The sequence below is a fragment of the Girardinichthys multiradiatus genome, chromosome 14, assembly GCF_021462225.1.
Source record: "Girardinichthys multiradiatus isolate DD_20200921_A chromosome 14, DD_fGirMul_XY1, whole genome shotgun sequence".
NCBI classification, from domain to species: domain Eukaryota; kingdom Metazoa; phylum Chordata; class Actinopteri; order Cyprinodontiformes; family Goodeidae; genus Girardinichthys; species Girardinichthys multiradiatus.
In genome coordinates, this window is record NC_061807.1 from 30,882,819 (window position 1) to 30,910,807 (window position 27,989).

Consider the following 27,989-nt stretch of genomic DNA (forward strand, 5'->3'; position numbering starts at 1 on the left):
TTGCGTTAAACCAATTTATTAATTTCTTAAATTCTTCATACATTCAGCACTTGGAAAGAGAAAAAAAAAACCCAACAAAACCAAACTGGAACTAAAAGCAAAATTAAAATTACTAAAAATTGTAAATGTTACTCTATCAGAAGATAATCCTCTGTATTTCATCTTCCTAAATATGAGGGGTCAGGCCGGTCGAGTCTTCGCCCCAAAAACATCTGCTAAACACAAACTTGGGGGCAACATCTTTTCCTATCATGGTTACAGTGTTGAGATCAGTAAACGTTCCTCACCTGCTTCAACACGACAACCATCTCTGGCGGAGAAAATAATCCTGATTCAAAAATAAAACAACCTTCACTTTGACTAAGGGATTATTGTAAAGTTTGTGGTATATACATAGATATATTTGACTCTTAGTGCCGAACAGTAAAATGGCTTCTAGAAAATATGTCGGGTCATGGTCGGGGATCTATTTTGGACTGGTTTTTATTACAGGGCTCTGAGGAGGAAGGAACTGTGTAGCCGCAAAACTAAAATACTCAGGCGGTCCCCAAAACCTCAGCTGGACAAAATGAGGTGGAAGCATGAAACCGCCCTCCGCTGCTTCTCTTTAATGAAGAACTGACAGAACAGAGATGAAGAGGACTGGTCGCAACTGGAGAAAAAAAAAAAAAAAAAGCTTCTGAAGGATGAAGACAAACGGACAATTTCCTGTTGATCAGAAGTGATTTTCTGTGAACAATAAAAAGGAGGGGGATATGACAGACGTGTGTAGAAGACAACACTGGTGTCATATTAAACCTTTTAAAGCAAGGTGGGGCAGATAGTGAGGACCACTCATCATGAGGCAAGACAAACGTTTCGCCTCTCATGACTTCCTGTCTGCTACATCCTCTGCCTCCCCCCCTCTTCATCGTTCCCTGCAGCATCCGGCCCCTCAGCGGCGCCTGTCCCGAGGGTTGCTGCGACTACGGGAACGCCGTCCGCCGCCTGACACTGGCGAGGGTCGCCTGGATCGGTGGCTGCTGTCCCTCCTCTTGTCCCCTTCTCTGTCTCGGCCACGGTTCCGCTCCCTCTCGGTATCGGCTCCTCTCCCGGACGCTACGCCGCTTGCTGCAGCGCCGCTATCCTTCTCCCTGGCCTTGAGCCTCTCTTTTTTCTCCTCGTCACGTTTTTTGTCCTCCTCCTCCTCTTGCTCCTTGCGTCTTCGCTCGCGCTCCTTCTGCCGTTCAACGCGGTCTAAGACCCTCTGGTTCGCCTACATTGGCAAAACAATGAGTAGGTTAACCATAAAGTTTAAAGCAAGACAAAAAACAAAAACAAAGTAAAGGTGTGACCGACCTGTTCCTCAGTGAGGGGGAGCCAGTATATACAGGGAGCTGCTTTGGTCTTGAGAAACAAGTCATCTAGCAGTTTAGCAGGAGGTTCATCTCCTTTCTCTGTTAGAGAGAAAACAGACATGGATCATTGCGACACGTCACTACGACCAGTGAATGGAGAGGTGTGGAGCTGCGTGTCAGTATATCCTAGGGATGAGGTTCAGTTGTTTTTAAATCATACATTCTTCTTGTTTTCTTCCACAGTCTGAACATGTCATTTACACACAGTCTTTTGGAAAAAATCCCCACCCCTTGTTTTCCACATTTAAACCACAAACTTCGGTGTATTTTATTGGGATTTATGTGACCGCAACACAAAGTAGAGCATAATTGGGAAGTGGGAGGAAAATGATACATTGGTTTTCACATTTTGTGTAAGCGCAAACTTGCAGCTGAGATTTTAATGAGTACTAGCTTGGGGGTGTAACGGGGGGCCACAATAAAATACATCTAAGTTTTAGGCTGCATGACGAGATGTGAAAACGTTTGATGGGTTGGAAAACTTTTGCAACCCGGTGTATCTCAGTAAAAGGTAATGTTATGAAAACTAAAGACTACATGGCATCCCCCTTCCATTCTTCACTTTGTATTTCCACTTGATCCCACTAAAGTGTCTTACCCTTCTTATCAGTCTTCTTCTCCTTACTTTTGGCCCTCTCCCTCCTCCTCCTCTCCCTCTCTCTAGAACGAGATCGCCGTCCCTCCTCTCCGGGTCTGGCAAATTCCCGGACCTTGTCCCGGTCCCATTCTCGCTCTCCTCGAGCCCTTTCTCGCCGCTCCATCTCCCTTTGACGCTCTGCCCACAGATCCCGCACTCCTCTGTCCCTGTCCCGATCACGCTCCCGGTCTCTGTCCTGATCTTTGTCCCTGTCTCGCACGGGCATTAGAGGGGGCAGCCGGGGCTGCGGAGGAGCAGCAGCCAGGGCAGCATGATCCTGGTCTTTCTCTGGCTTCCGGATCCCTTTGTGGTAGTCCAGCTGTTAAGGTAAAAAACCCCACAATTTTAAACAAGACATTAAACCAGAAAGACAAGAACTCCAATAGAAACCAGGACTAAACTGTAGCCATTTCTTTTTAATCTGTGAATGCACGGCATAGGAGATGGTGTTTCAGACCTTCCTTACCTCATCTTGCTCACAGAAGTCTATACTGAGCACCTTGGGATTACTAGGAGGCCATTTGACTCCATGGAGAGCTGTCCTGGTGGCAACTGCTTCCTCTGTTGTTGCGTACTGCAAAGACAGGACAGAACAAAACCTTTACTTTTAAACTGTACCCTCAGCTCCAAAACACATGAGCAGCCTGAGCCTCCCTCCACCTGTTGTTGATCTGAAATATTCAGAGATGTGAAAAACACAGACATGGTGAGGAGAATAAAGGAGCTCCATCCATCACTGTTCTTCAGGTAACACTGTTTTACAGCTACAGATGGTGAATTAAGTGTAGGCCGGCTACCTTGTCAGACAGCCTGACTATCCAGCAAATACCAGCTTCTTGGACTGTAAAGAGTAGAACCACAGACTCTGGGAAATGGAAATTTTTTATAACAGGTCAGGTGTCATTCCCTCCTGAAAACCACACAGTCTTAGCACAAATCTCCCAAACATATCGACATAATGAAATCCAATCATCTCCAACTAAAACCCTCTCTAAAACTGGAGTGCTCATCTTCCCAACCAAACACCACAGCATCTGCATCCAAACTGAATCTGTCTCTCATATCATCAACGGTAGCTGAAAACTTGGTTTTCATGATTAGTGACCTCTAAAGATCATGTTGCCTCCATCATTCGATGGTGCTGCTTGGCATTTCTAAACATAAAGGTCAGGCCATCCCTAACCCAACAAACCCAGCTGCTCGTGCAATCTATGGTCCTGCAGATGGTCCAGAACATGGCACCGTGTCTGGTCTTCAGTCAGCCTAAAAGAGCACACGTCACCCTTCTGGGCGTGGAGCTCCATCTAGAAATATCTGCCGCTTCAATATAAATGTCAAGGAATGTCAATGTCTTTTTGACTAGAACTTATAAAAATCATAATAAGACCATTTAAGAACAATCTGTAACGGTTTGATTCCTGATAGATTCCGTGTTTTGCGCCATGCCTTCCCAGTCCCAAATGACGAGCGTTAAATTGTTTCTACTTACTGTGACATAGCAGTGAGACTTGATCTTGTCGATCCAGAAACCCTCCTCCACCACACTCCCTGTTCGGTTCAGCAGCTCTTTGAGTTGGAGCAGAGTGAAGGGTCGGACCTACAATAAAGAGGTCGTGATCAGAAGGTAAGACACCGTTATGTAAACTAGTGGGGAATGAGCTGACAGATTTGTAGCTCATTCAACAGCAGCAAACAGAGGAAACAGTCGGAGATGTTCTTCGTTTCTTTATATCAGGAGTGGGAAACCTCTGGCCGTGTACGGCCCTCCGAACTCATCCAGGTTACTGATAGCATCATCCACATCTCAGCCAGGATTATAATCAGGGATTACAGCAGAAGTGCTCCACAGTCAGCAAGAGACGAGCTAGAATTTGTTGTCCAATAACGTTTGCAGCGATGAAGAAAGGAGCTCATGGACGGATGCAGCTTGATGACAATGGTGGGAGTATGGATGCTCAACAATCACGGTTAACAAAGATCGCTGAGCAACAGGACATTAGGAGAGCAAATATTACAGGGACTGAATTAGCTGAATTATGACAATAAATGCATGCTCCTGATATAGCCAAATCCTTTAAAAGTTCAGAAGATCATCTGCAGACCAGGTCACTGATACAGCAGACCTGGCTAAAGAGAAGCGGTTTTCAAACTGCACTAAGGTGGATTCGAAAATATCAGATCTGTTCATATTTAAAAAGAAAAATATTTGTATTCTCTAAAACTGAAAATAATAATTTGCATTATATAAGATCTACTTTAGATGTTTCATTTTATCTTTGGAGGTATTATATTATGTTCTTTTGAAAGGAAGAAACTATTAAAAAACCAGAAACAACTGAAATCTACAGATCTTAAAATGAACATACAAAAACCTGATAACTGTGGTTGTATCATCTTCCCAGCCCTGCTTTATGTTTCATTCTCTCATATGTTCCTGTTGCTCAGTGCTATCCTGCCTTCGGTCGGGATAAAAACTGTCCATCTTTTAGTGCCTCCCCCTGGCCAAATGTCCTCATTAGTGTTTAGCACTAAAAAGAAAAGACAGTTTCTATGATTCCCATTTCTTAATCAGGTAGTTTTAGTATCTTGAGGGTAAATAATAATAATAATAATAATTGCAGCAGGTCTTTAACTGGACTGAAATTAGCCAACCTAACCTCACCACTATGTGCCCTACAGTCCTGCCTCCATGACACAGGGCTAAGAAATGTACTGACTAAAGGTATAATGTCTCATCTTGTCATCGTCTGGTGAGTCATGCCCTGTGCCGATCCATTTGAGATTACACCTGACTGCAGCTGGAGCACCTGGGTAATTGTTCCTGACTAATTGCGGGTCTAGCAATGATGTAGTTACCACTGGCATCAACAATCTACACCTCATTCATGAAAAATGTCCTGTTTTTCTCCAGTGCAAGCTGAGCAAATTTAAAAGTATTTGGAAAAATCTCATTTTTGCTGTATCGTCTTTTCTATTTTATACATAAAGCTAAAAAAGAATTTTTTTTTCTGTACTTTAAGTCTTGAGTAACTCACCAGGTTTATCACATGGATGATGTTGGACACTTTTCCTTGAGGCGGGGAGGGCTGCCTGGTTGTGCGAACGGGGTCGTCGATCGTGACGGAAACACCGGACTTCTGCTGACTGATGGAGCGCCGCACCAGACTGTCGCTGGGAGTTACTGAAGGACAGATGGGGAAGTAAAATCGTCAAGTGGGTAGAAGGTGGTGGATTAAAGGTGCAAAGAGTTGGATTGATGAATTCACTGAAGATTCATGAGATGACAAGACGGAGATATTTAATTCTTCAACATTTAACTGTTAGTGCGTCCAGCTGGGATTAAATAGGGATGATCTTCCAGGGCTGCAGAGGAGGCACCAGATTTTGATTCAACCGACTTCATTCCTTTTTCTCCATGTGAAAAGTCCAGACTTTTCTAGACTCAAATTTCCAGTCATTGTTTTTTTAGACAATTCCCTCAAATCTAAAAGTTCACCATGTCTTTTTGACAGATATTTCTACAATGATCAGAGTTTAAACGGGAAAGCCACAACAACCAGAGAACATGAATTCATGGATGGATAAATGTTGGACAGATGGAAAGCTAGGTGAATGATTGATGGTGGACAGATAAATCAATGGATCCAGCTTTTAGACTCTATTTGAAAGAACCGTATTAATGCTGATAGATGTTAAGTTTATTTCTGGATTCTGTGTGAAACCAGCCCTTTGTAAAAAATAAAATAAAATAAATAAAAGTACATTTTTAATGTAATTTAGTGAATTACAAAAACTCTGCAATGCAAAAAGATAAACTAGTTTAAAGAAGGGCTAAAAAGAATTAAAATGTGGTAAGATTTACCTTTCTTTGCCTCTCCATCTAGGCTGACAGACATCTGGGTTTCGGACGTTTCATCTGAGAGGCCGCTCTTCTTTTTCTCTCTTGAAGTCTTGTGTTGGTTTTCACCCTCTGTTTTCTCCATGTCTTCTCCTACGTTAGTTTGTCCATTTTCCTGGCTTTCACTGGGAACAACCTGAGATAGAATAAAACAGTTATCAAACTGTTTTTTTTTTTTTTTTTTATACCTGAGAAATAAAGAAATTGAGCAGCAACAAGATGCTTCCCCCCAACCTGCGTGACGGTGCGTCGGATCTTGAGGCCTTGGTCTGGGTCGCTCCGACCGGTGTCAGAGTTCTCCTCGTCGCCGGACATCTGCGGTTCCTCGGGATGAAGGTCCACAACCACTTCCTGGTTCACCTTGATGTCAGGAATCAAGGACTGAAGGAGGGAGCCAGAACACAGGAAAGGACAGAGAGAAAAGACATAAGATATTGGAAGACAAACTCAATATTTAAACCAGTTAAAATTAATGCATTTGTTTAGTCAAGAGATTTAAACTTGTTGAACACAATGTTAAAGCAGGTTAAATGCAAATCGAGTCGAATTTCCCCCCCAAAGAAGCCAATTTAAAGCATGTGAAGCAATTTATGGTATTTAAAATATGTGAAACTATATTTAGAGGGTTGAACACTTTTGAGACAACGTGTTGTGTACTTTTCTCCCAGTGAGGTACCGGTACCTTCAAGGAGTCCGTGGTAATGCTGATTGATGGTTTCTTAACAGTGACTGCTGTGCTGGAGCCCCATCGCCTCTTCCTCCCTGCTGCGCCTCCCGTTTCAGACTCTCCTGCTCCTCCGTCTGTGCTGGCCGGAGATGCCTTGCTGCCTGCAGGTGTTGGAAAAACACTTTACCACCCTGAAACATTGGTGGCGCACTCTACAGGGAACAGAAACGAACAAACAAGCTACTGCAAGCCCACGACCTGCAATTAGAAAGAGATTCCTTTGACCCACATAGTTTAGACAAGATTGGCAGCAACTTGTGAAAAATGACTTTGAATAATTTGTAACAGAAGCTGTGAGTCTAATTCACATTAACTATATACCAAGTATTTAAAGGCTATATGTACTGTTCAAATATTCGTTGTGCTTTGTGTTAGCAGCTACAGTGCTAACGCATGAAGAAAAAGGGATGTTCTTCAAATATGGACACAAAAGAAGAATGGACATGTTAGGTTTGGGTTTTGTTGTAACCTTACAATGCAGTTACTGTGTACAAGCTAGTAATTGTGATTAATGTTAAAGGTAAACCATGTGAGGAGTTAAAATCCTCTGTGGATGACAAACTACTGTTCCAAGCTCGATTACAGGTGGTAAAAAAATCAATTTACTATAAAACAACACGAGACACCTCACAGGACTGTTTTGTTTTTTTTAGCACTCTCACACACTGACCTTGCTTCATTCGGAAATCCGTGTAAAAGCGACAAATATTTGCCGTTTGTTCAGGACTGAGTTGAATAACCAGACAAGTAGATCACCAAACTCCTTTCAGGGTCAGTTTTCTCCTGTGTTATTGACAACTCATGCACACCCTTCCTTCTTCTGTTTGTCAGAAGAGACACGCCGGCATAGCTCAGAACTTTACATTCCTTTACGGTACATTTCAGAAATAACAAGTCCTGAAAACAGGTCCAAGTGTTCAGCAGTTTCAATTAGTTAAACTAGTAGGCCACTCATCATGCCCTCCAAAGAAAACAACTTTACTATAATGTTTGTTAAAGCGATGCCCTCCAGGGCTGCTGTGATTCTCTCAAACATTTTCTTTCAACATTAGATGCTGTTTGTCAGTTTTTAACCCAGCTTGGGCCATTATCTTTTGGGATGTTTCCTTCTGTAGAAGAAATAAACCAGACCTTTCTGACAGGCTACTAATCAACTCAAGATCTCATTTAAAACAAGTTAAGCTAAGTTGTAAGTGCATAAAGTTTAAAATTTTAGGTCCAAGAAACAGTTAACTCTGGCAAACAAGTCAAAGAGAGTTGGAGCCCTCATCTCTGCTGTGAAATCTTTCGTAATTATGAAAATCACCTGTTGTAGCTGCTGCTCATTAGAGCATGAAAACAAAAAGGCTAAGAAAGCTTTCCATTTTTTTATTTAGAAGCTCAAAAACAAACCCTGGAGTTCTAACCGTGGTTCTACAATGTTTTAATTGGCCGATGTTCCTCATTTAGCTCCTGATGAAAGCTAAACTGGTGCTACATTAGCACCAGTTTTTCAAGGCTAGAGCCACAGCTTGGACGATGGAAACATGAAGGACTGCTGCTAAGTAAGCTCTAGCACCAGCTAAGAACTGGTACTGGTTTGAAGGAAAAAAATCCCAAAGCAAACAAGTTTCTCCACCTTATTGTGCAGCCTTATCTGACTCAATTCATTAAACTAGATTTCAAGTTTCCACATCATCTGCACATAAGCAAAATGTTACAACCCAAACTATTAAGACAGCAAGCAAAAGTTTCTTATATTTAATAAGACAAATGTTCTTAAATACGTTAAAGCTTATTCAAGTGCTGCCTGCAGCCAGCTGCAACATACGAGAGCAGGGTCTGCCTACAAAGCACAACACTGGGAAAAAAAAAAACAACTATATTTGACGTGCGGTTTCTTTGTGCTGTAATTGGTGATGCTGGAGATGATAAAAATGCAACCGCAATACTTACCAGTCAGGGATATCTTGCGGGCAGCAAAAGCCTTCGGAGTGGTACTCTGGAAAGACAGGGAGACAGAGAGAACATACAGAAACCCCAGGGGTGTGGGGCAAGATGAGAACCCAGAGTCCAGACCCAAACGGGCAACAACACAGAGGAGGTGAAAAGGAAAAGTGGAGGAGAGGTGGGGAAAGGTGTGTTAGAGTAACTGAGACCAGCAGGCTTAAACTATGTCACTTTAAGGGCTGGGTGCTTTGGCTGATCCCCACTGAACGATCAGAGTCATCCACCTATGCTCAGCAGCTATATCTTTACTGTGTTTGTTTAAGACTGATATGAAGAACAAAGCAATTACACAAAATGTGCATTATAATGTGAGTCAGGAAGAAAATATCTGGTTATATCTTAAATTCTGACAAGAAATGCAGTAAAAGATGCTGTTATTGTGTTTTTAATCAAAGATGTGCTGATGCTCAGAAGGTTGGTGCTGTAACTAAATGTAGACACCAAACAGGTGGGGAGGTGAGTGTTTAAACATCTTTTACCATCATTAATAATGCAGGTAAAAAATCCCCTCTCCAAATTCAAAACAGCACCGCTTTAGCTTCACTTTAAATAGGAGAACCCCAAATTTAGTACAACTTTAAAATAAAAAATACCTAGTGGTTTAAACAGGTTAGCTACATTACCAAAACCCCAGATCTCTCCACGGTTTTAATTACAGGTAAAATTAAGATCAAGAAGAAAGTGAATATATCACTTTGTTAAAATTGTAGACTTTTAAAATAGAGGAATACTGACAAGTCATGTCCTGGTACCATTTAAGACCTTATTCCTTACTGGCTTGACTATGGCCCAACCGCACGACAGTGTGCACTGTGCCTAGGAAACAAGGATCCAATCAGAGAAGGCAGAGCAGTGAGTGCAGGGCTCGATTTCAGTGTGCAGATTAACCCGCAGGCAGGCACTGATCACTGGGTCGGACTTGAACAGGGCAGGGGAAGACTTTCTCTGGGCTTACTGCTGCTCACACAGTCACATTTCAGTCTTTTAGGAACCGCAGCTTTCATAGTGTTGCCTGGTGGATGCTGATGGAGGCAGGGGGTGGAGTTAGTGTCTCTCAGGTGTGATGTACCTCTGATGGAGGAGAGAAAACAAAAACCTGCCAAAATTCATCAAAATTGTCCCAAATGGCTTTAAGATGAAGCAGCAACAAGTCAATGAGGTTTTTGTTTGTTGTCCAAGTCATTCGAGTCGTGTCCAGATCCAACAGCAGCTTAAATGATTACAGTCTATTGCCTCCCAGTCTCTTAAAGGTGAAATCAGTCTTTAAAAAAATAACAATCGGGGGAAGTAGTTAAAAAAAAAAAAAAAAAAAAAAAAAACCAGGCTTGTAGTAGTGCTGGTGCTGAATGCCTCTGGGCTCACGCCACATGTACAGCATGAGGACATGATGCGGGTGCAACAACAAATGGACATAAACGAGCAGAAGGATCCTGAGAATCACAAACTCCATGTAGACATTTGTGGAATATGCTCGTTGTCTGGATTCAGACTGGAGAGGCATCGCCTGTTGACTGCATTCAGTTTTGCAGGACGATCAGGTTCTCTGTGCGCCCACAGAAAATCAAAGCAGGGTATGTTGTACGGCGTGTCCTTCCAAAGTCAAAAGTCCTACCCATGGCAGCACTGACAGCTTTTCACATACAGTCAAAAGTGTATAACAGTTTGTGTTGGAATGATGTGTCCAGGCATCAGCTTTACGAGTTTACTTAATATTCCACACGTTTCAAAGCGGGAGCAAAGGGTTCATACTGCTGTGATGTCCACAAGAACGGATCTGACTCATTAAATTGTCCATTGAAAAATAAATAAAAAATAGTCCAATATTTTGAGGCTGGAAGTATTTTTCTTTGGTTGTAACACCTGTATGAGGCCCCGCATCAATTCTCAGTCCAAAGTCAATACTCCACTGCACAAATAGAGGGCAGCGTGGGGTTATAAGCAGAGTTTCAATCCAAGCTGGAGCTGAAGCATTCTTTACTCTCCCTGAGGACGACGCCTCAAGCCTGTGCTTCTCCTCAAGATGGTGGGCAGGAGAAGCAGGGAGAGGGGGACATCGACCCCACGTGGTGCAGTACAGTCCAGTTTTGCTCAAACCAGTGGGCTTCCAACCCCTGCGCCCAGGTTACCATGACAACTGTGAACCGCTGCAGTTGTCAAGGCTGCTGCTTCTGCTACTCGGCAGAGCTCTGATGTGAGCTCCAGTTCCTGCTGGCTCAGCTCGTCAATGAAGGGCCATGCTCAGGTTTTACTCAGTGCCGGGGGGTTGCAGACTCTGGGCCTAACTCAGGTACCATCGGCGCACTTTGGCATAGCGGGACAGGAGTTGTAGAAGGAGTAGGAGTGGAAGAGGTGTTGTTGGTGGTGTTGGTGGTAGTAGTACTCAGCAGGTACCAATAGGGGCAATGGAAGAGGCATGGGCACCTTCATAACAAAGCAATCAATGGGGGTTTAAAACAGCAATCACACCATCAATATATAGTGAGAGAGAGAGAGAAAAAAGAGAGAGAGAGAGAGAGAGGCGATCATGATGGGACAAAGAGGCAAATAATGGACAGAGAGAAGAAGAGAGAGTAGCAGGAACGGGAAATAAAAAGACAGGAAACGAGTGGGAATGCAAACAAAGTGACAACAATATTAAAGAAACAGTAGAAGCAAGCTCTGATCATGCATCTCAATGTGCACACACGGTTAATGTGCATTATCCATGCAAACCCAAAGAACTTTCAGAACTAAAACAAGTGGAGCCAATATAAGCCATACACTGAAAACTGATACAACACAGATCCTTAACTCAAAACTCTATTAATGTAGATTCATTTAAATCCCTGCTGCTGTTCTTCAACTAGTTAAGCCCTAAATGTAAAATGAGCTCTAAGAAGAATTCATTGTGGAACAATTAGTATCTGCACATCATATTATTCCTATTTCCAATGTAAAGAAGCAAACCATCTGCCAGTACGTCCTGGATAATGTAGTTCTGCACAAGTGTGACATGCAAAAGCATCTACACTGAACGGACAGCGGCAAAATCAATAGAAAGTAGAGGTGCACCAATTGGATTCTCCCCGGCTGTTTCTTTGATGACTGACCTGTCATTTTTCACCATTTTTACCATGTAAGAAAGAAAAAATGCCTCTCAGAGGTAGTCGTTTTGAATAAAACAAGAAATTGTGGAATTGCAAGATTATACTTATTTATTCACAAGAGCATATGTCCATAACATTTAGCTGAGGTTTCCAGAAAGAAATCAGAGTACACCATGTACTCTGATGCTTGATGCCAGAAAAGGTGGGAGTGCTTAGTTTGGAAGAATTTATTAAAACTGGGAAAACAAAACAAAACCTCTGCATTGACCTACTGATTACAAACCAGAGTCAATCGAGGTTAAATTGACTGATATCGGACTGACCGATTGGTGCATCTCTATTTAAAACAAACAGTACAGCGATAAACTTTCACTACCTCTATGATCATTTTTCTATCGTCATCTATTTAAACTGTTGTGACCTGCCTACTCTGATGGTGGATGCAGTCTTGATTAAATAAAGTCAATGATCCAATCAGGATTTAGTCCTGAGCTATGCTTTCTGTAGAGCAAACCCACCCTGGCACATGTAGGCAACCAGCTTCTCCCTATATGGTATGCCGGAAATGCCGGAACAGTGAAAAATAAAAATACTGCTGCCAGAGAGAGCTCAATAAGAGGCTATCCCTGCAGTAAAAAAACATCAGCATTGTTAAACATAATTTCTAAGCGATAGTTGGTATCTGGCAGCATACCAGCTTCCTCCCTCTTCCACCTTATAAGAGATTAGGAGCGATACAATAAGCATGCACTCTCCTCACAAAATGGAAGCCCGACTTAAAACACGATCAGCATCTCTGCACTCTCATTCAAGCAGCATCAGCACTTAACCTTCCACTGCATGGCCCAGGCAGACAACAGATGTGTGCGAGACCGTCCACATGAACAAGCTTGCTATGAAATGTAAGTTGCATTAATAGCAAATAGAAGTAATGAGTTAATTCCCAGGAACTCCAAAACCCAAGTCCAACTCAGCCCCCGTTGTTTCAGTATTTATCTGAGGATCCAATTCAATAATTTGGGAAACGGTTTGTGTTTAAATGACATAGCTACTTTTGTATTGAAAGATCTCCAAAGGAGAAAATTCTACACGTGCCAAAATAATTCATGTTTGACAAAACTTTCGGGCTCTGTTGGTTTTGAGTGAGCCTCCCCGAGCACTGCTAATGAAACATGCTTTCACATAAGAGGATGCATATTAGTGGGAGACAGAGTCAAGACCCAAACACCCACACCCTCCCAGTGACCTTACCTCCTCCATTCGGCTCTCACTGCTCTCTGGCTCAGCTCCAGATGCTGGCTGCTGGGCCATGGAGCTCTCAGAGTCTGGTTCCACTTCCGTAACAGCGGCTGTGCTGGGTTCGGACACCTCCCTGCAAGAAATGATGGTAAATGAACTGGTTATTACCAAAATCCCGCTGGGCAGAGGCTAGCAGCTCCTTGCATGTTTAGCTCAATGTAGGCTAGTACAACTCTAACTACTCTTTGTAGAAGGACAAATACTTTTTCACAGCACTACAAATAATAATAGAACTGCTAGAATCGCTTCCACTAATCCCTGGTCAACTCTTATGACCTATGAATGTGATTATGACCCTCTGAGATGAAAAATCTTTTCTTAAAAGAACATGGGCACCTTTTAACAGCAGACTATAAAGAACATTATAGAAAATGTGTTTAACTCATTGGTTGTCAAAGCTGTCTTCATTCTCATTGAAAGAAGTTGGTAAAATATCAATTCTTTTTTTTCCATAAAAATATTTTTATAAAAAAGAAAATGTATTAATATTAATAAAAATTGGGGTCTTAGTTTAGCACTAATTTGAAGTGTTTTCGTCTCATGACCTGGAAGCTATTGAAAAACAAAACAAAACAGAATTTTCCATATAAAATAGGAGATCCGTGTCTCATTAGGCTGGTGTAGTCGCACAATTCAAATTTGATTATCAGTGTTTGGGTCACCAGGAAACTACAGATGTTTTTGGTGTGGACGGGCTTTTTGTTTTGACTGACTGGAATTTGTTGGTGGTCCCTAAGCGAACCAACGCATTCAGGAGCGAGTAAACAGTCTCGTGGACCGCCGTCTTTGTCACAGCACGTGGCATGAAAAGCCAGCGCTGTCTGGAATAAACCACGGAGAGAATCTCTGCCGAACGTTTAGCTTAAAACTAACTTCACGGCGGGCTAAAACCCGCACATTTGGAGGGACGGAGGAGGGACTATCAAATCAAAACGGTTTAAGGGTGGAGACTAATGTCAGACACCGCCCACCATAAGACCCCTCCCCATTCCACAGCCGGTGGTTCCTGAAACCCAAACAAGGGTGACCGGCATGTTTCACAATGAGCTATATGAGGGTTTGCAGCAGGACACAAACGAGTAGGTCAAGACAGAGGAAACGCAGGACGAGTCAGAGGAAGGGCGCTGGAGGCTGGTGATCTGGGTCACCGATGCTATAAATACCTCTCCAGCTAACTGACACCCAGGGTCACAAACTAACTCATACTTCTAGATGTAAACTCATAAATGAGGCTGTGGGTGGTCTTTATCTGATCCATCTGGGGATCACTCAGCTGTACGCATTCATTGTGCTTACAATAAGCCAGACCTCACACACTCCTGTTCTTCTATCGGTGCATTTTATTACTTTTCAGGCTATCTACAATGAAACTAAAACAATAAAAAATAACCCAAGCAACATTTTATTTTTAGCTAACCATCAGCCCACTCTGACAGCATCATCAGAGAAGCTTCTGCCTCTGTGGTTTTAGTTAGTACAAAAGCATCGCCCTGTAGGTGGGAGAACCCCATCCTCCAGCACCCTTCATTCCCATCTCTGTCCACCTTTTCCTTCCCTGCCTGAAGTTCCCTGGAACTGCATGTCACAGTTTACATACAAGGGAAACTATGAAAAGCAACGGAAAGTATTTTTGAAATGTAAAGCATATTAAACTGGTCAATTAGGAATGATTTTCCTTTAGTTTGGTGAAATGTATATCCTCTTATTGTTCTAAAAGAACTAACAAAAAAAAAAAACAATGCAAAATACAATACAGTAACACAAATGTGACAATAATATTTACCAAACCGAAATATGCTTTTTTATTCTTAACCAAGCACTGGTTAGTCTGTACAACAGAAAGAAATAAGTCCTATTATGATGTCAGAGGACATCACAACTACAGCCCACTGATGGTTACACTGTCAATGAGGGAGTTTAAAGCATGCAACACATTTCCCATCACAATGAATAAGATGCATTTCTTTAAAGACTGAAAATAAGACAAGCATAGAGAAATCTGTTGACTGGATTCCCGCTTAATCGTCCCTGACTGGTCACAGCCTGTTTAGAAACAGAAAAATGGGAATCAACCGTACATAAACATTACTGCACTGTGCTGACAACACTCTTTAGTGTGAATGCCGTTACTGAGGGAGGAAGAATCAATGATGGGCATTTTCAAAATCAGTAAAGTCAGGAGAAGCACAAGATGTCAAAGCTTTTAAAAGAAGTAAGGTTGCTACAACATGTCATCGTTTCATTCAGGCTACAAGACAGCGAGACAGAGCAAAACATCAACTGATAGCAGGAAAACCAAACAACAGCGTAGTTGTTCTGTTTTATCCTTTTAGCCATCAACCCCTGGGCTACACTGCATATGACAGCTTTGTGGAAATCTCAGAGTGAAAGTAAGGATCTAGATTCTCTAGGATGACACAAAAACAGCATTTAACAATGCTAACTGTGCTAACAGCAAATAACTGGTCACAATGTCAACTTGGTAATTATGGTCTTTGTTTGGGTTTTTTTTTTTTTATATTCGTGCACACCTGCTTCACAACAGCAGCTCTCACACATGTTGAGCTGTTCAATGACCACTCACTGCAGAAAAGTAAAATATTATATATTTTGAATGGTGTTCTTACATATAGTTATATTACAGTCCTTAAAGTATAATCAAAATCAATTAAAATTGGAGTGGGCGGGTCAAAGATTTAGAAAAAAAAAAAAATCAGACCGGAAATAAGCCACAGAATTTCATAGTCTAACAACATGCTTTGCCAGTCAACCTTTGTATTTGTTTCTTTGAAGATAATACGCAAAGTATCTTTCAGAGGAGGGACGGAAATATAGTACCGTATTTTCCGCACTATAAGGCGCACTTAAAAACCACTAATTTTCTCAAAAAATGACAGTGCGCCTTGTAATCCGGAGCGCCTTATATATGGATCAATTGGTTAATTGGTTGATCCATACTGGTTGTACACGGCGCGCTGTCAAAATGTTTCAGTACGACTGGTAAACTACAAAGCCGCTCCGCTTGCAGCATTACGGCTACCGTAGTCAGGGGTGTCGCCGAAGTAATAGCGGTAAACACTTGTACTGTGCTTACTCCTAGTCCAACACCACTTGTGTGTGTATAACGACCCCAAAACTGCACCTTTCAAGAGACACGCTTACGATGCTGAGTTCAAACTCAAGGCTGTCAGCTACGCAGTCGAACATGGGAATAGAGCAGCAGCGAGAGAATTCAACAGTTAACGCTACTATATTGTGAATGTACTCCGTTTGATTTAGTGCATCAAACTGTTTCTTTTACGTGTTTACTGAATCAGGGAAAAGTTCCCTTTCACGTTTTAACTAACGTTTGATTTAAACTTCAACTCCAATGCATTCCTAACGTGCGGTTGGCTCTATTCAATAGATTTCTATGTAGAGGAGACCTTACCATGAGAGTGAATGGAGTTATCAGAACACTGGTTTGTAGTGTATTAATAAAGTTTGACTGACTGACTTATCTGACTGTTTTGTTGACATTCTTTAGCACAGCTCCATCTAGTGGATGCATAACGCAACCCCAGTCAAACGTTTGACTGCAGTAGCTTCTATTCTATGCGCCTTATAATCCGGTGCGCCCTATATATGAAAACAGTTCTAAAATAGGCCATTCATTGAAGGTGCGCCTTATAGTGCGGAAAATACGGTAATAAGATCAAGCTACAGCTCCAGCAGAGCCTGTTCAACATCCAACACTAAGGAGTAGTCACAGGTTTGGTTTCAGCAAAAGAACGTTTTTACTTTCAGGGACACAGCGCACAATTTCTCCTCGTTTTCCTCAGGATTGGATGTCAAATTCTTCAAGCTAAGGCTAGTGACACACCTGCACGGGTGTAACTAAAGATTCAACCCTTTATGGTCAGGAGAGGGCAAGAGGGTGAAATCATCACACACAGGGTGAGAGTATGTGTATCGCGTCAAAGCAATAAAAGGTCTCAGCAAACAGGTGAATAATCAATTCACCTGGTCCTGGTTTTAAAATAGGGTCCTTTTCATCTGAAAAGGCAGCAAAGAGGAAGCTCATTGAATTGCAACTGAAGAGTAGTATCATACGATGTAAAATGTGCAATAAAAATACCTTCTACTGATCAAACTATAAAAATAAACTGCCAGTTAATTACTTACAGCAGCCTGACAAAATACCTCAGATCTAATACAAATGACCAGACTGACCAGGTAATAAGGCCTAACACATTACCCTATGAAATAAGGTAAAGTGACCTCCCACCGGAGAAGATCATGAATGCTGGAGCCAGCTGGAGAATTATATCACACCATAAGGGACCACTGTACAGCCAGCAGATGTCCGCTTTAATGATCTCCCCTTGACAACGCACAGATCGTTACCAGCTATAGCCACACAAACTCCAAAAATAAATATTCTGCTAGGTACAGGTCTACTGCAAGAACACTGTGGGCATGAAGAACTAGGAACGTGTTCCTTGTGGAATACAAATAGACAAGGAAGAGAAATGTGTTTTTCTTCCACGCACGATTTCTGAGGCCATTAGTTATTCATTAGTGTCCTTCAATAAGCAGCTATTTGAGGCACTGATCAAAAGAAAAGGAAACCCTCACCCCCTCCTCCCCCAACAAAAAAATCTTCCCTGCTCCTTCATCCAACAAAAGGCTTTCACCAACGCCCCCACCCCCGGTCTTCCTCACATGGGCGAACATGCAACACGCTAACCAGGCCAATGTGAATTTTTGACACGATATTTCATAGCCAGGTATTAGCTGCCGGCTAATCAGCAGCATGCGGCGAGAGAAAAACGACAAACGTATCCGCTTCCATTTCTACATTATCGATAGAAAAGTACAAGCAGCAACCTGAAGCCTTCCGTCGCCTCCTGGCTCACCCTTACCCGTTTTTGTTTCCTTCGGACAGCATTATGACCGGCCGTGAAATAGAAACTCCCGGAGGTAAAATCGACACCGTGGGGCTAGTGGCTAATTCGCTCATGTAAGGCCTGAAATCAGACAAAATAAAACGCTAAATCTGGCGCGGTCGTTTCTGTTACAAGCCGTAACACTGCGTCGGTATCAGGGATGCGGTGCATGCACGATGGCCATGTTGGCTAGGACGAGCGAGCCCTACAGAAAGTGTGGCCGTCTTCCGGTTCGGGATTTTCAAAATAAAAGCTTAGTATGACGCTTAAACATGGCGCTTGTCCTTAGCTCACGACTAACCGGTAAAACCTAATAGGTAGGAAAACATTTGTCCTTCGGAAGAGAAAATAAGGGCGGCAGTGAAACGTGTAATGAAGGCATTTTAGGCGCATGAACATAACGTTTCGACAGAGAGGCGTTGTTACGGTGCTGGAACATGGGGGCTCAGAAATTATGTTTTTTTATATTTCAGCACGGTCATTTTCAGTGCACAAATATTAAAATAATATATTACGCACCAGTTATCTGTCAAAAGGCTTGCGTTTTGGGTAAATGTGTATGAATGTGAACAATCTTTGCACATGGTTAGTATTTTTTTATGTTAGCAGCTGGAATAAAATGGACTAAGAACAACTTTGAGTTTGCGATTGATGAAACAGAGATAACATTTAGTAAAATCTTTAAACAGTGGTCTGAATATGCGTTTGCTCATGCTGTCTGACAACAGTTGCTCTAAAGCTGGGTGAAACTATGTGACTTTGTTTCCCACAGACATCTTATGGTATTTGTCTTTTCTTCAGTTTAAAAAGGCCACTGTAACAGTTACCTTAGGTAGTCTTTCAAAAGAAAATAAATCAATGTAAAGCAGCTATCAATTATGAGAATATATTTATATTTATAGTTACATTTTACCAGAAATGGCATAGTGAAAATAGTTTCTGCCCTTTTAATCAATAGAAAGATCTTTATTGGCATTACACTAATCAAACTTTTAAAATTGTTGGAGCAATTTGATCACTTTTCTTTTAGGTGATGAGCTCCAAGTGTTTGAGGTTGGAAGGCCTCCTTGCCACCACCCTAATCATTAGCTCTGTCTAAAGACTCGCTATCAGATTCAAGTCTAGAATCAGACTGGACTGCTCTAAAATGTTAATATGACTTCCAATCAGAAGAAACATGCTGGCAAAACTAAACAATTTCTTTAAACCTGAATCTGTCAGGGGTATGAATAATTTTGGGTTTAATTGTAGACTCTTATGTCTGACTCTTATTAAATCACTGGGGCACTGGCGTGTTGTTAATCCATTTATAGCAAGCAGCTGCTCCTGGGATTCCAGTCCGGTACTTGGTTAAACCTGAAATGCACCAGGTTTTCACCCATGTTATTAAAAGCAAAGCAGTCATAAATACGGGTGCTGTGTCTCTGACATTGTGGAAAAACCCGAGCTGTGTTCAGGGACATCTTAAACATTCTGACGCTCATTTCAGAGAGCGATGCCTCCAGTGGGAGGCATACCTGTAGTGGAATAAACCAAATAAAACAAACATTCTTGTTACAGTTACATCTTTTACAAAATCATGTATTACATCATATCTAATAGCAGAATTAACAAGAAAATGATAACAATGCAATGATGAACAAAAACAAGGCTTCAAAGAACTGGTGCATCTTTTTAAATCGAACCACACTTTGGATTTGTCAACAGAAAAACCTTTACTGAACTGTCATTTAACATGCGTTGTCAACAGACCAAAGACCAGGTACATGGTCATCATAAATAAGGGTTATTCCATGTATTTTCAGAAAGCGTAGAAAAAAATGTCAAAAACTCCTAACGTGAACATGATTGATTTACTCTTTAAACACTGATTTGAAATGAATCTGCGGACTGAATATACACATAATTACATTTGGATCATCTTTATGTTATTTAAAAGTGATCACTTACCTTTTTGAAAGGATAGGTTTCTCTGAATCTTTACTGAACTTAGTCGTTTTATTACCCTCCGCCTCTTGTCCTACAGCTGCCTTCTGCGAGATGAATGAAAGTAGGACAATTGAAAGACGAATGCAAACAAAACGATGCTCATTTAAAGCATGTCAACAATAAGACATTAACGTTGGGTTTACGTTCAGGATGCAAAAAAAGGAAAGAAGACTCGAACCTCTGCAAGATTTAAGATAAAAACAACTTTCAAACTGTTGGTCTGAGAAAAGTCTGGTAGAAAGCAACGGCGGAGACAATACACACCAACTGTGGCATCGTCTTCCATCGGCGTTTACAATGAGCTGTGGCTGTTGCAAAACTAACTTCAAACTATCTGTTTCTTGAAAGTTATTATTAGGGCTCCATGTCACAAAGAGTTTGCCCTCTCTTATGTTGGAAACAGTTTTACTGCAACACATGGTGCTTTCCAAGACAGCTTTTCCTCCTTTCAACATTATACATACAGCCCTACATTTATATATTTACCGGGAAAATAAGTAGAAAGTGCCAAAGTGTTTCTCAGTAAATACATTTCTAATGGGCTATTACTGAGAAGAATGTGTTTAATATTTCTTTTCCCCTCACTAGGTATTGTGTCCCTCGGTACTGGTATCAGGACCTTTAATAGATCATTTATGTACCTTCTTATTTTCACCCACAACCTATTAAGCACCAACCTTCAGCTGACTGGCAGGCTGCATTTTATCCCTGGAGGAGGAAGAAGAGGATGATGATGAGTGTGAATCAGAGGACTCTGATTTGGAGTCAGAATCTGAGGAGGAACCCGAATCTTTTTCTTCAGCTGCCGCTCTTCGGTCGTTCCTCACTTTTTCCTGTTTCTTTTCTTCTTCCTCTTTCAGCCGCTGCTCCTCTCTTCTCTTCTCCTCCTCTTTGTGTTTCTTTTCTTTTTCCTCTTCCTGGCTTCTTTTCTCCTTTTCCTGTTCCTCTTTCTGACGCTGCTTCCTCTCCTCTTCCAGATGTTTTCTTTCCTTTTCCCTCTCCTCCTCCAAGCGTTTCTTCTTCTTTTCTTGCTCCTGTGTTTTGAGACCCTCTCTCTCCAGCTTCTGCTGTTGTTCTCTCTCTCTCCCCTCTTTAAGCTGCCTGTCTTCTTCCGTCTCTCTGATTTCCTGTTGCGTTTTTGTTTCTGATGATTGAAGGGGAGATTCGCTGGAGCATGTGGCAATTGAATGTGCCGTTTCTCCAGAGAATCCGGGAGATGAGGTTGCTTCCTCTGACTCCATCTTGTGCATGAGCAGTGAAAGGGGGCCAGACCTGCGCTTCACAGGAGGTTCAGGGCTGCTAGAGCCAGAGCTGGAATCAGAGTCTTGCCTCTGCGTGGCGGGAAGTGGGAAAGACACCAACCTTGCGTCACGTGGAGCTTCTCTTTCCTGATCATCTGGGGGGCTTTGCTTTGGAGTGTCAGGCAGGGGGAACAGGTTAGGGGGTGGAGAGGGAGGAGGTGTGGGATGCCGCAGCTGCATGGGAGTGTCGTGTACCTGTGGAGGTGGGATGTGCTGAGGAGGCTGAAGCTTGCGTTTTGATCTAGCAGCAGCTGATGACATACTGGGGGCCACCTGATGCTTTGAGGGAACCGCTGCCTTTCTCCTTCGCGCCCCTCCAGAACCAGGTCCCCAGTCCTCGTCATCATCGCTATCATCGTCATCGTCATCGTCTTCATCGCTGTCGTCCTGCACATGATTTTCAGAGGAACTCTGGGCAGATCGACTGAGATTGAGCACTGGATTAGGTGTTCTGGGAGAACTTAGAGTAGCTGCTTCCTTCTCCTGGCCTGGGGCCACGGTGGGCGGACATCCCTGGCTGTCAGGTTGTCCCACGACATGCACTAAGAAGGAGGCAACAGCTCTTGGAGGGGAGCTAGCTGGTGGCTCCTTGTGTCCTTGCTGAAAGGAGGCTCGCTGCTTCCTGCCCCTTGGATCTTCATTAGACTCTCGGTGGTGGAACATAGGAGCAGGTCCATGACCAATCACAGAATTTTCTCCTCCAACATCAGAACCTGAGGCCAGGTTCAGGGAGCCTTGATGCTTTTAGACAAAGAAGTACAAAACAACCATTAAGCAGGTATAATGTATTAATGTTCTGATGTGATATTCTCATCTTAAATGTTTTCATTAGCTGTAAGCAGAAAATCATCATAATTAACACAAATCAAGGCTTGAAAACATCAGTCTGTGTCTAAATAGTCTATATAATGTGTTTCACTTGGTGAATTGAGTTACTGAAATTAATTAAGTTTTAAAGAATATTCTAATTTATTGAATATGACTGTATATTCTTTTGTAAAGCATAGTGGATGTATTCTTTTCTACCATATAAAAATGAACCACTATACATCCACTGTCTTCCCATTTCTTTATTCAGGTAACTGACCTTACTGATGAAGGGAGGGCTATCATTGTCTTCAGACTGGTCTTCATCCTCCTCTGGTCCCGTTGGGCTTTCTGTGCGACAGGGACACAAGACACTGTTTATAGTAATTTTTACCACCAGCCTGGTTAGTTATCTTGAGTGTTTTACTGAAGAGTTATACCATCAGCCTCCTCTTCCTGCTGGGCCTCTTTCGCAAGCCTCTGACGAAGGAGCTCCTGCTGCTGGGCCAGGTACTGTTTAATGAAACTGTTCTGGCACATCTCTTCTCCTATCTACAAAACAGAGCAATGCGAAAACAGGCTTCAGATGACATCGTCTGTACTTGAGATGCTGTCAATCTAATCCAGTTTAAAACAAAATCTCCAACCTGAGAGTTTGGCTGCAGCCCGCTGTGAGATGATGATGATCTCTGGAGGTTTTCCAGCATCAGAGCCTACAGAGGGGTGAATTAATAAAGATATTTAAAACATTAAATGAAACAAGATTGTGTCACAATGATGATGTGAACACAAAAACATGTCTCGACTGTACGCAAATCACAGCGAAGCTCTTCTTTAACCATTAATAGACGCAGCATTTATCTGCGTGTTCACTGTCAACCAATCATACTGTTCTGCTCAACAGTTTACAGATATTTTCAGCACAAACAATATTTACATGTGTAATGATGTTACTGTATATCAAGACCAGCAGAAGCACAATTATAAATATTTATGCCACAAATATTGTAATGAGACATTAATCATTCAGTAGGTGATCTATTCCATCTAATCCTTACAAATGACACACTTTTATTCAGGCATTCACCAAGTTAAATTTAAGACTACTGTTTAAATATACATGAATTACAGAAGTTAAATAAACCTGTCAACTTTCATTTAGTTTTATTTTGGTTCTGATATACGAGTCCAAAGCTTTTACACCAAGGTTTCCCACGTATTCTTACAGTATGTCCTGAGCTTCATTATGGCTTTGAGCAAAATACTATAATCCCCGTTTTCAAGCCAGACCAGTCAACACTTTATGAGGTGGTAGCTGATAACATAACCAGAAAGCTTTAGTTGGAATTGCCTAAACATACAATAAAGCCGTTTAAGCAACAACTGATTCATTGTAAAAAAAAATAAAATCTAATACAATTTAAACTGTTTAGAAACCTGAAGAAACCCTGTTAAAATAAAAAAAAAAGGACAAATAACCATTACGGATAGTTAAATATCTGTTTGCCTTTAGTTTTTTTCAAAAGGCATAAGCTATAATCAGTAAGATCTGTTAAAAGGTTAAATTTAATCTGAGAGTTTATACAGTTGTTTACAGTTTTACATACACGACTGCAACTGTTTCAAAGAATTGCAATTACACAACAGATCACTTATTTGCGGCGCTGCTGTTCCAGGCGTTTTTCTGTTTTCTGCAGAAACTGTAATGACTTTAAATCTACCAACAACCGAGGGGTTTAAATGAATAATCAACCATTACAGTCCCTACAACGGCCAATGAATGTGATACAATAACATAGTTGTTTAACACTGGCACTTATAAACAAATCACCAGCTGGTATCAAACATCCTAAAACACCAAATAATCAAACTTATTTATGAGTTTAAACATCCTTTACTGATAAAATTTGTTGGTCATTCAAGCCATCAGCCTTTCTTAAATATCCTTCAAAACTTTCACTGGTATCACATTTTTTTTTTTTTTTACAAATAACAGTTATGTATTTATTGAGTTAAAGAGGCCTGTTTATTCTGGCAAACATGCCAGGCATTGACTAATATACATTCCTGCACGGAACATATTATTTGTGCCACTGGATAAAGGTGGTTGTGACCGCACTCCTCTTGTAATAAAAACTGAGACTTTGACTAAACTTTTCGTGAATAAAAAAGCGCATACATTGGGCTACTGAGGATTGTGGGACCAGTTAAACTTAACCTCAAAGTGTTTAAACAAACTACGTCACCGGTTGCTAATTGGCTAAAAGTCCTATTCAAAAAAAAACATCATCTAGATATATTCAGGAAACAACAGAAAAAGCGCATACCTTAGTAGGTGGTGACGCCTATAAACATGTTTACATCGCAACGCGCGCCCCCGTGACCCCCCCACGCAGACACGCAGTGCGCGCGGACGGGGACTGTCATGTACCGTACACTCTGTGCGGCTGTTGGCTACTCTCAGCTTAGGCCTCGACTTGACAGGTGCACAGTTCAACTGTGTGCAACACGGTGCTCGGCGAACTGTTACAAATCCAGTCTGAAGCTGTTCGGTAGGTAATTTAGTTGTACTGTCAGTAAGAACCAATAGAATGCACTGTTGTTTACGTGTAATATCGTGTGCATGGCGATTTATGCATTCCCGCTTCTACACACACTGTTACGGCCTCTAACGTTTACCACCCTCCTCCCCCCCTCCCCCGATGCCATCGCTCGCCTTCTTACCGAACTTAGCCGGACTCGACACAGACACCCAAAGCACGGGCAAAAACCTACCCCTTTAAGTCGCTTTATGAGAGTGTTTTTCTGCCCGCTTTTCGGTAGGTTCCTTTGCTCCAGAGCGGCTTTCAAATCCGCAACTCGGAGCGACTGTAGAGGTTTTCCATCAAGCGTAATATCTTTGTCCGCCATTTTGCTCCCTCCGCTCCTCTGAACTCGCGACGAACGTCGTTACGGCTGCTGCTCGGCGTCAAACTTCGCCAGTTTCCGGAAACGTTCGGCTTGTCCGGAACGCGTAAACATCTACAGTAGCTGAGCTCGGCCGTCCCGAGCCGCTGTCATTTGTCAAGGTTTATTCAGGAAAAATGTTTTTATTTGGGTTTATACAGCTTTACGGAAACAACCAATAAATAACACCCTTACCACAACTTCAATGAAAAGTAAAATACACATTTAAATATGAATTTGTCACATTAGAAAACACGTTTGGTTTGTTGCAAAACTCTATTTGCGTATTCTGAACAGGAATACAAAAGATATACAGCAAATGTAGTGTTCAAAGTAAGGTGGTTTCTTATCAATGTAAAAACCTGTACGAAAGAATGTCGCCATACCTGTGTATTATGTAAAATATTGTTAAAAAAAAACCCGGAACATTTTAACTTTGCAATCCACTGCTCGTCTTCCGGATGAAGAATTTGCATATTTAAAAATTAATCAAATTAAAGCCATACAAACAGTAAAGTCCAAAACAAAAAATGTTAATATGGTTAACTATCGATCACAATACTCATACATAAAACTGGGCAGGCAGGTAGTCTTTATGCAATACTTCAAGGTACCACAACGTGGCGCGGGTGGACAACATGTAACCATAGCCCTTAAGAAAAATAAAATAAATCAGTGAAAAACCCTGATTTGTATCTCAGAAATTGCAGAATTAAGTCAACTATAAATGTTCAGATGAAAGATAGCCTTTAAATAATTAAAAACCATATCCCAACTTTAGGCCCTTTTGTGCTGACTTGATTACAAAATGTAGCACAAATTTAGAAGTGAAAATGTTTGGGTTCTATACAGCAACGTCATACTCTTGATGACTAAGATTAGTGTAAGCAGACAAACACTAGTCTTCAAAAACATGTCTGATGTTTATCTTAGTCTGATGATGTAGTGTAATTTTATATTGCAGTTTCCACTGAGTCAGGTCAACACAGTGAAGATCTACGTCACATTGGCCATTTATAAAGTCACCTTTTGATGTAAAATTTACACATCCTAAAGAGAGAAATATTAACGCCCATGCGCATGTCTCAGCTGGGGTTTTTAAATCTACTATAGTAGACATGAGTACGCATCTTAGGCAGGCATCTTGAGGGAAATGAAGATTAACGACAAAACAGAAGACATGCAAAGTCGTGTTGCGACAGGTGAACTCGGTCAACAGGTTTCTTTTAAGCAAGACTTTCACCTGACTGTGGGAAAGAACAGGATTAGGTAATTCCTCACCTAACCATCATTTGTCATTCTCTGGCACTCAGTGATTTCTTAGATATGGTAATAACCTGCATAACGGTAAGCTGAAGAATGCGCCGAGTGACACTTCTTGTAAATGTGGGAATTGTGAGTAATACTGTAGATCTTTGCTCTCAGATCAAGATGTAAACTAGGTGAACTTTCCTTTAGCGCTAGCTTTGAAATACAAAAGTAAGCATGCTTTCAGAGTATTGAGCAAAGGCCTATCGGGTATCATTGTACAAAGGAAGCCCAGAATCGGAATACAAGGCCTTCCTTTTTGGACTATTTTTGTAGCGGGGTCTTGCTAAATGAATGGAGGAAGGAAGAAAAACATCCATCATGTGTGAAGAAAAGGAAATATGGCAGGCATATTAAAACAAAGCTTCCAAAATAACAGGTCCACATGGACTGCTTCAGCCTCAGAGGGGTTTCAATACTCAATAAGTTAACACTTAAAAAACAAGAATGTCTGGCATCAAAGCAAGAATGTCAGTATATAAACGGTTACAAAAAAAGAAAAGAAACACACTCTTTGTAGAAAGAACCAATGCAATATAACATTGCAGCTGAGTAACAGCTGCAGTGTGGCTAAACACGTGGTGCAGGGTATGGCTTCCCTCACAGGCAAAGGTAAGGAAATATAATAGTGTCAAGACAAATAAGGCATTTCAACACTACAATATAGGTAGTGTTTATACAGTTTCTTTGCATGGACATGAAATATCACGATGATATTTCAGCCAGACGCTGCAGCAGTGTGGAGAAACCAGCGGCCTGCTGGAAGAGCTCGGTGACGCGGTCCAACATCTCCTGGGTGGCAGATACCGACGGGTAGTTTTGTGCTGCGCCCTTTGTTGCCACGACAACCGCCTTCAAAGCCTGGCAGAGTCTCCCTCCAGAAGTAGTGATCTGAAATGAGGAGAGGATGATGTTGCTTACATGAAGTTGAAATATTTAGAATGGGAAGAGAAGGAGAGAAGCAACCAGGAATTTGCCGTCTACCTTGGACCGGATGTCGGCGGACATCAGGAGGCGGGACAGAGTGTCCCCGATGAACACCAGCTTGTGCGCGGTCACAATGAGACTTTTCCCTCTGGCGACGAAGATGCGAGGTGGCTGGTTCCCATGCACGCTGCTGTAGAGCACGTCGATGGCGTCTGCGAGGCAGGAGAGGTGGGCGGGGCTCTGAGAGGAGTAGAAGGACAGCAGCTCCGAGTCCTCCAGGGAGAGGGTCACCGGCAGAGGTGGGGACGGGGTCAACTGTACAGGGAAACACAATAGTATGGATTGTAATGGGAGATTTCAACTCACTATGCCTTGGAAGATTATTTATCCCAATTGAAAATCATACATGGTTTTCAAACTCTTTACAAATGATCTGAAAAGTGGTTGTGGTGCACATTTTGTTCAGCCCCTGTTACTCTAAAACCCCCTAAATAAAATACAATGCAACCAAGTACCTTCAGAAGTCACCTGATTAGTAAATAAGAGTCCAAATATGTGTAAATGTATTCTCAGTATCATGAAGCCCAAGACAGCAGGGATACCTTTAAAGCAGGGTTAGGCTATAAAATATTATCCCAGCTTTGAACATCTCCCAGATCACTGTTCATCTGAAAACTGAAAGAGGATGACATAACAGCATATCTACCAAGACACCTCAACCGACTGGGCAAGGAGAGCAAATCAGAGAAA

General features: G+C 41.9%; 3 protein-coding genes across 4 annotated transcripts in view; 1 reads left to right on the plus strand and 2 right to left on the minus strand.

The window, feature by feature from the left end:
- On the minus strand, window positions 1-24,996 carry acin1b (apoptotic chromatin condensation inducer 1b). Its single transcript, XM_047386754.1, has 17 exons — window positions 24,834-24,996; window positions 22,706-22,771; window positions 22,499-22,610; window positions 22,339-22,409; window positions 20,628-21,992; window positions 19,912-19,994; window positions 12,986-13,106; window positions 8,595-8,640; window positions 6,615-6,760; window positions 6,167-6,313; window positions 5,897-6,068; window positions 5,070-5,215; window positions 3,524-3,631; window positions 2,501-2,608; window positions 1,996-2,353; window positions 1,339-1,436; window positions 1-1,255 (listed from the first exon to the last, which is right to left on the minus strand). Exons 1-17 carry the CDS (start codon window positions 24,966-24,968, stop codon window positions 935-937), a joined length of 3,603 nt encoding a protein of 1,200 aa, XP_047242710.1. The 5' UTR covers window positions 24,969-24,996; the 3' UTR covers window positions 1-934.
- Window positions 24,424-27,989, plus strand: part of dhrs4 (dehydrogenase/reductase (SDR family) member 4) — a 24,209-nt gene continuing 20,643 nt past the window's right edge. Inside the window, exon 1 of the mRNA XM_047386762.1 lies at window positions 24,424-24,610. The gene's annotated coding sequence lies outside the window, so the exon portion shown is untranslated. The remainder of the gene's footprint in view (window positions 24,611-27,989) is intronic.
- Window positions 25,132-27,989, minus strand: part of efs (embryonal Fyn-associated substrate) — a 14,323-nt gene continuing 11,465 nt past the window's right edge. For both annotated transcript variants that reach the window (XM_047386755.1, XM_047386756.1), the window contains exons 7-8: window positions 27,297-27,554; window positions 25,132-27,203 (exon numbers count right to left, since the gene is read on the minus strand). In XM_047386755.1, the coding sequence (XP_047242711.1) occupies window positions 27,018-27,203; window positions 27,297-27,554 (444 nt within the window). In that variant the 3' untranslated portion in view covers window positions 25,132-27,017. The remainder of the gene's footprint in view (window positions 27,204-27,296; window positions 27,555-27,989) is intronic.

Excerpts from the sequence above, each read along its gene's own strand:
- acin1b (XM_047386754.1), bottom strand. The coding sequence starts at position 24,968 with ATGGCGGACAAAGATATTACGCTTGATGGAAAACCTCTACAGTCGCTC. Across the intron at positions 22,772-24,833 it reads TCATAAAGCGACTTAAAGGG|GCTCTGATGCTGGAAAACCT; the intron begins GTAGGTTTTTGC and ends ACCCCTCTGTAG. Across the intron at positions 2,609-3,523 it reads AGTCTCACTGCTATGTCACA|TACGCAACAACAGAGGAAGC; the intron begins GTAAGTAGAAAC and ends CTGTCTTTGCAG.